Source organism: Staurois parvus, unplaced genomic scaffold (assembly GCF_062004578.1).
Source record: "Staurois parvus isolate SC_StPar_1 unplaced genomic scaffold, SC_StPar_1.0 ptg001284l, whole genome shotgun sequence".
Lineage (NCBI taxonomy): Eukaryota > Metazoa > Chordata > Amphibia > Anura > Ranidae > Staurois > Staurois parvus.
The window spans coordinates 873,638-883,223 of record NW_028319080.1 but is presented as its reverse complement, the minus strand read 5'-3'; the positions used below and the strand labels follow the sequence as shown (position 1 = coordinate 883,223).

General features: G+C 43.3%; 1 protein-coding gene, 1 long non-coding RNA gene and 1 pseudogene across 5 annotated transcripts in view; 1 reads left to right on the top strand and 2 right to left on the bottom strand.

The window, feature by feature from the left end:
* Positions 1-9,586, top strand: part of LOC149437517 (uncharacterized) — a 114,974-nt gene that overhangs the window by 33,086 nt on the left and 72,302 nt on the right. The gene's annotated exons all lie outside the window — the stretch shown is intronic.
* LOC149437520 (U2 spliceosomal RNA) lies at positions 4,285-4,405 on the bottom strand (annotated as a pseudogene).
* LOC149437518 (zinc-alpha-2-glycoprotein-like) overlaps positions 6,068-9,586 on the bottom strand; it is a 64,038-nt gene continuing 60,519 nt past the window's right edge. For all 3 annotated transcript variants that reach the window (XM_089660859.1, XM_089660858.1, XM_089660860.1), the window contains exon 6: positions 6,068-6,434. In XM_089660859.1, coding sequence (XP_089516985.1) covers positions 6,382-6,434 — 53 coding nt within the window. In that variant the 3' untranslated portion in view covers positions 6,068-6,381. The remainder of the gene's footprint in view (positions 6,435-9,586) is intronic.

Genomic DNA, 9,586 nt, shown 5'->3' with positions numbered 1-9,586 from the left:
CCCTGCATTCACTATATCCGGTCTCCCCGGACCCTGCATTCACTATATCTGGTCTCTAATATGAGGTCAAAACTAAACACTTTCAATTTGTTTGCAATCAAGCAGGCCATTACACTACAGAGTTGAAGGTAAATGTAAAGGGATTTGACTAGGAGAATGGTACAATGTATGGTCAGCCTTAGTTTTTAAACGTTTCTGTCAAATTTCAGGTTGTCAAAAAAAATGAGGCTTGTCAGTAAGCCTACTTGAACAACATGAACGGGATCAAAGATCTCCAGGGTTCAGCACTCTTATTTTTTATAAGAAATTAACCTGCAAGGCCTAACTAAATAGTAAGGAAAACTGAGAAAAATATAATAAATCAAATGTCACTGTAAAAATATAAACTTACACTAACTTAAAAGTGGATATTGTCAGTCAGTAGAGCTGTGGGCAGTGTCAGTAGGACAGAAGATGTGTCAGTAGGACAGTGGACGGTGTGTGGGCAGTGTCAGTAGGACAGAGGATGTGTCAGTAGGACAGTGGACGGTGTGTGGGCGGTGTCAGTAGGACAGAGGATGTGTCAGTAGGACAGTGGACGGTGTGTGGGCAGTGTCAGTAGGGCAGAGGATGTGTCAGTAGGACAGTGGACGGTGTGTGGGCAGTGTCAGTAGAGCAGAGGATGGTGTCAGTAGGGCAGAGGATGTGTCAGTGGGGCAGTGGATGGTGTTAGTAGAGCAGAGGATGGTGTCAGTAGGACAGTGGACGGTGTGTGGGCAGTGTCAGTAGAGCAGAGGATGGTGTCAGTAGGACAGTGGACGGTGTGTGGGCAGTGTCAGTAGAGCAGAGGATGGTGTCAGTAGGGCAGAGGATGGTGTCAGTAGGACAGTGGACGGTGTGTGGGCAGTGTCAGTAGGACAGAGGATGTGTCAGTAGGACAGTGGACGGTGTGTGGGCAGTGTCAGTAGGGCAGAGGATGTGTCAGTAGGACAGTGGACGGTGTGTGGACGGTGTCAGTAGGACAGAGGATGTGTCAGTAGGACAGTGGACGGTGTGTGGGCAGTGTCAGTAGGGCAGAGGATGTGTCAGTAGGACAGTGGACGGTGAGTGGGCGGTGTCAGTAGGACAGAGGATGTGTCAATAGGGCAGTGGACAGTGTGTGGACAGTGTCAGTAGGGCAGAGAATGGTGTCAGTAGGACAGTGGATGGTGTGTGGACGGTGTCAGTAGGACAGAGGATGTGTCAGTAGGACAGTGGACGGTGTGTGGGCAGTGTCAGTAGAGCAGAGGATGGTGTCAGTAGGACAGTGGACGGTGTGTGGGCAGTGTCAGTAGAGCAGAGGATGGTGTCAGTAGGACAGTGGACGGTGTGTGGGCAGTGTCAGTAGAGCAGAGGATGGTGTCAGTAGGGCAGAGGATGTGTCAGTGGGGCAGTGGATGGTGTTAGTAGAGCAGAGGATGGTGTCAGTAGGACAGTGGATGGTGTGTGGGCAGTGTCAGTAGAGCAGAGTATGGTGTCAGTAGGACAGAGGATGTGTCAGTGGGGCAGTGGATGGTGTTAGTAGAGCAGAGGATTGTGTCAGTAGGACAGTGGAAGGTGTGTGGGCAGTGTCAGTAGAGCAGAGTATGGTGTCAGTAGGACAGAGGATGTGTCAGTAGGGCAGTGGATGGTGTTAGTAGAGCAAATGTGTTGTAAGTTGAGCAGTAGATAATGTCAGCAGGGCAGAGGACGGTTTCGGTAAAGCAGTGAATGGTGTCAGTGGAGCAATGAACAGTGTCAGCAGGACAGATTGGTGTCAGTAGGGCAGCTATGTCAGTAATTTTTTTTTATTAAAAAACAGAAAATGCTGTACAATAAACCCTCACAAGCTATGTGCAGTCCAAAACCCACAAGTCCAATCTTTAAATCAACTTCTTCTTGTGTTCAAAATTCCTCCGTTAATATACCTCAAAAAGAAAAAATATTCACATAGTGCATTATCCTTTTATATATATCCAAATAAATAGTGACTTTATTCAAGTGTATACCCAATCACATTAAATCAGTGAAAAAGCGATCAAAGTGAAAAAAACTGTGAAGCCAAAAATAATGAAAAACCACGTGAATGTGAATCACTCTTCAGTGCTTATATCCAACCAGAACTGTGACACTTCTAAATAAGGAATGCATACCCTTACCAATATTCAAAAAAAAGAAAGCTTTTTCATATATCTTTCCCAAAGGAAGGTGGGAGACAGTCCTCCTATTGGTCTTTACTCCATATAGTCTGCCTTCATATTATATGGAGTAAAGACCAATAGGAGGACTGTCTCCCACCTTCCTTTGGGAAAGATATATGAAAAAGCTTTCTTTTTTTTGAATATTGGTAAGGGTATGCATTCCTTATTTAGAAGTGTCACAGTGCTGGTTGGATATAAGCACTGAAGAGTGATTCACATTCACGTGGTTTTTCATTATTTTTGGCTTCACAGTTTTTTTCACTTTGATCGCTTTTTCACTGATTTAATGTGATTGGGTATACACTTGAATAAAGTCACTATTTATTTGGATATATATAAAAGGATAATGCACTATGTGAATATTTTTTCTTTTTGAGGTATATTAACGGAGGAATTTTGAACACAAGAAGAAGTTGATTTAAAGATTGGACTTGTGGGTTTTGGACTGCACATAGCTTGTGAGGGTTTATTGTACAGCATTTTCTGTTTTTTGATTTTTTGTACATCTTTGGGGGTGAAGGTGTTGGTAGTGCTGTGGGGAATTGTATTTAATTTTTTAGGAGAGTGGTTTTTTCATTTTAATTTTTTTTATTATCTTACTTTTATTGTATTATTTTTAACAATTATATTTTTTTACAATATAATTTTTTTAAACATTTTTGGGAGCCCTGTTGGGGGTCTTTGGTGAAATATCAGCTCAGATCAGAACCCTGATGTCTCACTTTTAGGACAGAGAAAGGGACTGAAGTCAGAGATTCCCCAGTCCCTTTCTCTGCAGCCTCAGCCTCACTGGACAATGAATGAATAAGAAGTGCTCTGTGCTTAGTGGTTTCCTGTTCATTCAGAAACAGAAGCATAGTAAATACAGTTTGCTATGCTTCAGTTATGAGTAGATACTGGAGCAATCTGTACCGATTGCTCACTGTGATCATTCAGGAAAAGAAGGTGCTGGTATATTACATATTTACTGGCCCCTTCCCCCACTCTCCATCCTGAAACATTCCCTGCAGCAGGTGGGAGAGGAGGGAAGCAGGCAGAGCCGCCAAGGGAGGGGTGGGCACAGGGAACACATGAGGGGGCTTAGCAGCTGAAGATAGAGAAGATTAGGAACAGTGACAGGAGGGGCAGCAGGGACGTCATTTAATGGTATTGATCCTCTTTCCTCCTGCAGGCTCTGAATGCCAATGAGAGGGAGAAGAGGAGAGGCAGCTTTCAGTGGCTGCAGGAGGTAAGGGGATTGGTATCCGTAAAAACTGACCCCGCCTCCCCTCCTGTCCAAGTTCCAGAGGTTGGTAGGGAAGGGACTACACATCAACGAACCTGCAATTGACAGGCAGATCACGATTGAAGGGTTGCCAACCCCCAGCTATATGATAGTGCAATTAGTCACACCTGACTGTCATTTGAAAAGGGAAGATGAACCTCAGTTGGGGTCTGATGGAGTGGGCTATGTCAGTACAGACAATCAAGCAATGCAGCAATTTGTGAATTAAAAGAATGTGAGGGAAAGCTGCCCCCCTGCCTATGGCCATTCTGCCTTATGCTATCTCTGCCTGGTTTTCATGCTGATCACATGCATGCAGGTTGGGGGCTCCTACCATTCCTTTTCTGTGGGTTCGGGTCCCCACCGTTTCTTCACTGTAAGTGCAGACCATTATTCTTCCCTTTTTTTGGGGTTTTGGGCCCCATTGCTTCCTTTCTTTGTGTGCAGGTCCCTCCACTTCCCTCTCAATGGTTGTGGGCCTCATCTATTTCCTCTTTGTGTCCCTCTTATTCAAAAGGCCTAGCCCTAAAAGGCGCAGTGCAGAAAAAGTGTTTGGAACAGTGACCATGTGCACTTTTTACAGTTGGGATCCCACCCCCAAGTGTTACTAAGAGCACCCTGAAGCGACCACTCTGAGGAGGCACTGCTCCATGGACTCTCTGCCTCCCCGGCCCCTGGCTAGACAAGGTAGACCCATTCAAATCAGGAGGAACTGGGCCCCTCCAGTTTTTCTGGGGGAATTACTCCCGGGCCCCAACAGCCTGTGGGCACCTCGGTTTCTCTTCCAGCCACTACTAACCTTCAAAGCCCCCATCATACCAGCAGGGGTACTATACAGCCAACCATCCTCGCCTAAATGCAAGAATAATGGCAGAGCACCCCTACTGGACACTGATAAGAACAGATACTACACTTGATCTTAGCCAAAAGGCCAAGAAGCGATTGAGAGTTGAAACTGATAGGTGCCCCAAAGAGAGGTACTTGGGGGCCCCATTACATTTTTGCTACAGTTCCCCATGATCTGTGCTTACACCCCTGGATATTGAGTTCAATGATGTTGAGTAATAGTGGGGTGGTTAGTCCTGGCTGCCACATGTACTCTCTAACCCAGGTCTGGACATGGGAATGGTTCCCCTGAGCACACTGAGATACTTTGGCATGGTTTTCCACAAGGTACTCTGCTATGGCTATCCCCTTCACATGAACTCGCCCCTTTACAGACACACAACGCTTGTATCAATGTATCTATATTAACATGTAAATCCTTGTCTAGGGATCAGAAGCTAGCTTAGATACATGTAAACACAAAGACACACTTCTCCAGGTGAAGGCCACTAGGGCTGAGTAGTTGCAGTCAAATCCAATTACACACCACAAGGTGCCGGTCCAGTTCGCAGCCGGGAAACACGGTGCAGAGAAAAAGGCAGATGACTGCACTCGGGGATATAAACATTCCAACAGACTTTATTCATACTCCATAAAAGCCAAGCATCAAGGGTTTACAGGCAGGGAACAGCATTATTAACAAATTGCTACAAAAACAGCCTGCATCAAAAGTATAGAAATACTATATATGAACAAAATAATAATAATAATATTATTAATAATAATAATAATAATAATAATAATAATAATAATAATACTAGTATAAATATATATTGGCTTGACGTGCATTTTAATATGAATAAGTTAACCATTTCTTTCTAATTTGTTCGTTTAAACACATTTAATGAAAATTTGGTAGGTTGTTAATTTTAATTAAAAAAAATAAAACTACTGCAGGTGTAAAGTGCAGACACCTAGAGGTGCACACATGTGCAGCAGCCTGAAAATCATCGTGCATGAAAGCCTGACTATGCTGATGGGCAAAGCTCTGGCTCTTCTTATACTGAAGCTTTCTCTGCCCGAGTTCCGGGACAAGGTCATTTAGAGCCCAGGATGAACAAGTCAGATCCCCCCCCCCCCAAAGATGTATAAGCATTATGTGTCAGCAAAAATCTCCCACCCCTCAAAAAAAAAGTTGAGCACTAATGTGTATATATGAATGGGAGTTAGGGACCTTAGGTTGTACACCCCTTGAGGGTTAGGGACTGATGTGAATGTACAATATATATGTAAAGTGCTGTGTAAATTGATGGCGCTATATAAGTACCTGAAATAAATAAATAAATAATCTGCATGCTTACCCCCTAAGCATAAATTGCCCCTCCTCCCAGTATATATCGATCCCCAACTGAAATCCCCCTCCCAGCACAAATCCCTGCCCCCCCATCTCCCCTAGCACAAATTGTACTCCCCCAATTCCCCATCCTAGCACATACCCCCCCCCCTTCCCCAATCCTCCCTACCAGCATGATATCACCCAAAATAAAATTTCCCTCCCTAGCTCCAATCCCTTCCCCCCTCTACCATATCACCTTTTCTAGCACAACCCCCTCTTAGTACAATTCCTCTTCCCCCAACACAAATCCCCCAAAAAATCACTCTTAGCACACACACGCAAATGTTCCCTTCTAGAACCATTCTTACCCCCTGCTGCCCCCCCCCCTCCCAACACAAATCCCTTCCCCCAATTTCCTAGTGCCCCCCCCCAACCTCACATGAAACTACAGTACCCGGGGCAGCTTCCCCTCTAGCCCACCCCTTGACCCCGCCCTGCTCTGACCCCATGGCAGAAAGCTTCAAGAATCTTCTGCACTGTCTGGAAGTGTTGAAGCTTTACCCATCAGGAGAGTTGGGCATTCAGAAGCAGCAGTAGGAATTTGCAGTCGGCTCCATGTTTGTGCACCTCTAGGTGACAGCACTCTATACCCAATAGCAGTTTTCTTTTTTGTTTTGGAAGTTTGAACAAAAACATATTTTTGCTTGCAAATATAAACATATAAAACAGTATAAAAGTGGAATAAGTAGCAGGGATAGTCAACTGCTGCTTTCCTCCATCTCCACTTCTATTTTTCCAGGCTCTCCACGTCCTATAAAGGAGAGAAGAAACAAGGTCATCATTTGCAATCATTTTCCTCTCCTTCTGTAACTTTATGCTTGTAAAATGTGTTTTCGCTACACATAGTTACATAGTTAGTTTGGCTGAAAAAAGACAAAAGTCCATCCAGTTCAACCATAAAAAAAAGTTATAATCCTATACCCACAGTTGATCCAGAGGAAGGCAAAAAACCCAGCAAAACATGATCCAATTTGCTCCTGCAGGGAAAAAAATTCCTTCCTGATCCCCCGAGAGGCAATCGGATATTCCCTGGATCAACTTTACCTATAAATGTTAGTATCCAGTTATATTCTGTGCAGGGGTGGACTGACAACTCTTGGGGCCCCCGGGCAATAGGGGATCATGGGGCCCCTGTGTCCTTGCCCAAACTCAAAAAAGCCTATGAAAAAGGTACCAGGGGTATCTCATGGGGCCCTCTACTGACCCCGGGCCCTCGGGCAATGTCCGAGTTTCCAAATGGTCAGTCCGCCCCTGATTCTGTGTATCTAAGAAACAATCCAGGACTTTTTTAAAGCAATCCACTGAGCTGGCCAGAACCAACTCTTAAGGGAGTCTATTCCACGTTTTCACAGCTCTTACTGTGAAGAAACCTTTCTGTGTTTGGAGATTACATTTATTTTCCTCCAGATGTAAAGAGTGCCCCCTTGTCCTCTGTGATGACCTCAGGGTCAATAGCTCTACACCGAGTTCACTATATGAACCACTGATGTATTTATACATGGAGATCATATCCCCCCTTATGTATTATACATGGAGATCATATCCCCCCTTATGTATTATACATGGAGATCACATCCCCCCCTTATGTATTATACATGGAGATCATATCCCCCCTTATGTATTATACATGGAGATCATATCCCCCTTATGTATTATACATGGTGATCATATCCCCCTTATGTATTATACATGGAGATCATATCCCCCCTTATGTATTATACATGGAGATCATATCCCCCCTTATGTATTATACATGGAGATCATATCCCCCCTTATGTATTATACATGGAGATCATATCCCCTCTTATGTATTATACATGGAGATCATATCCCCCCCATATGTATTATACATGGTGATCATATCCCCCCCATATGTATTATACATGGTGATCATATCCCCCTTATGTATTATACATGGAGATCATATCCCCCCCATATGTATTATACATGGTGATCATATCCCCCCTTATGTATTATACATGGAGATCATATCCCCCTTATGTATTATACATGGAGATCATATCCCCCCTTATGTATTATACATGGTGATCATATCCCCCCTTATGTATTATACATGGAGATCATATCCCCTCTTATGTATTATACATGGAGATCATATCCCCTCTTATGTATTATACATGGAGATCATATCCCCCCCATATGTATTATACATGGTGATCATATCCCCCCCATATGTATTATACATGGTGATCATATCCCCCCCATATGTATTATACATGGAGATCATATCCCCCCCATATGTATTATACATGGTGATCATATCCCCCCTTATGTATTATACATGGGGATCATATCCCCCTTATGTATTATACATGGAGATCATATCCCCCCTTATGTATTATACATGGTGATCATATCCCCCCTTATGTATTATACATGGAGATCATATCCCCCCTTATGTATTATACATGGAGATCATATCCCCCCTTATGTATTATACATGGTGATCATATCCCCCCTTATGTATTATACATGGAGATCATATCCCCTCTTATGTATTATACATGGAGATCATATCCCCCCTTATGTATTATACATGGAGATCATATCCCCCCTTATGTATTATACATGGAGATCATATCCCCCCTTATGTATTATACATGGAGATCATATCCCCCTTATGTATTATACATGGAGATCATATCCCCCCCATATGTATTATACATGGAGATCATATCCCCCCCATATGTATTATACATGGAGATCATATCCCCCCCCATATGTATTATACATGGAGATCCTATCCCCCTTATATATTATACATAGAGATCATATCCCCCTTACGTATTATACATGGAGATCATATCCCCCCTTATGTATTATACATGGAGATCATATCCCCCCTTATGTATTGTACATGGAGATCATATCCCCCCCATATGTATTATACATGGTGATCATATCCCCCCCATATGTATTATACATGGTGATCATATCCCCCCTTATGTATTATACATGGAGATCATGTCCCCCCTTATGTATTATACATGGTGATCATATCCCCCTTATGTATTATACATGGAGATCATATCCCCCTTATGTATTATACATGGAGATCATATCCCCCCTTATGTATTGTACATGGAGATCATATCCCCCCTTATGTATTATACATGGAGATCATATCCCCCCTTATGTATTATACATGGAGATCATATCCCCCTTATGTATTATACATGGAGATCATATCCCCCTTCTGTATTTATACATGGAGATCATATCCCCCCCTTATGTATTATACATGGAGATCATATCCCCCCTTATGTATTATACATGGAGATCATATCCTCCTTAATCTCCTCTTCTCAAGAGAGAATAAATTCAGTTCCTCTAATCTTTCCTCATAGCTGATCTCCTCCATGCCTCTTATCAGTTTGGTTGCCCTTCTCTGTACTTTCTCCAGTTCCCCAATGTTCTTTTTGTGAATTGGTGCCCAAAACTGAACTGCATATTCCAGATGAGGTATTACTAATGATTTGTACCGGGGGAAATGATATCTCTCTCTCTGGAGTCTATATCTCTGTTAATACAAGAGAGGATTTTGCTCGCTTAGAAACCGCAGATTGGCATTGCTGCCATTATTAAGCTTGTGATCTAGAGAGGACAGTTACATGGGGGGGAGTGACATGGGGAGTACAGACACATGTGGGGAGGACAGTGACATGGGGGGGAGTGACATGGGGGGGTCCTGGTAGCGGCAAGATGTGTCTCCTATGTAGATATGTCTCCTAGATTGTAAGCTCCAAGTAGCAGGGCCCTCTAATCCCTCTTGTATTGAACTGTATTGTTGCTGTACTGTCTCCCTCCATATTGTAAAGTGCTGAGCAAACTGTTGGTGCTATATAAGTCCTGTATAATAATAGTAATATGTCCCCTCTGAAG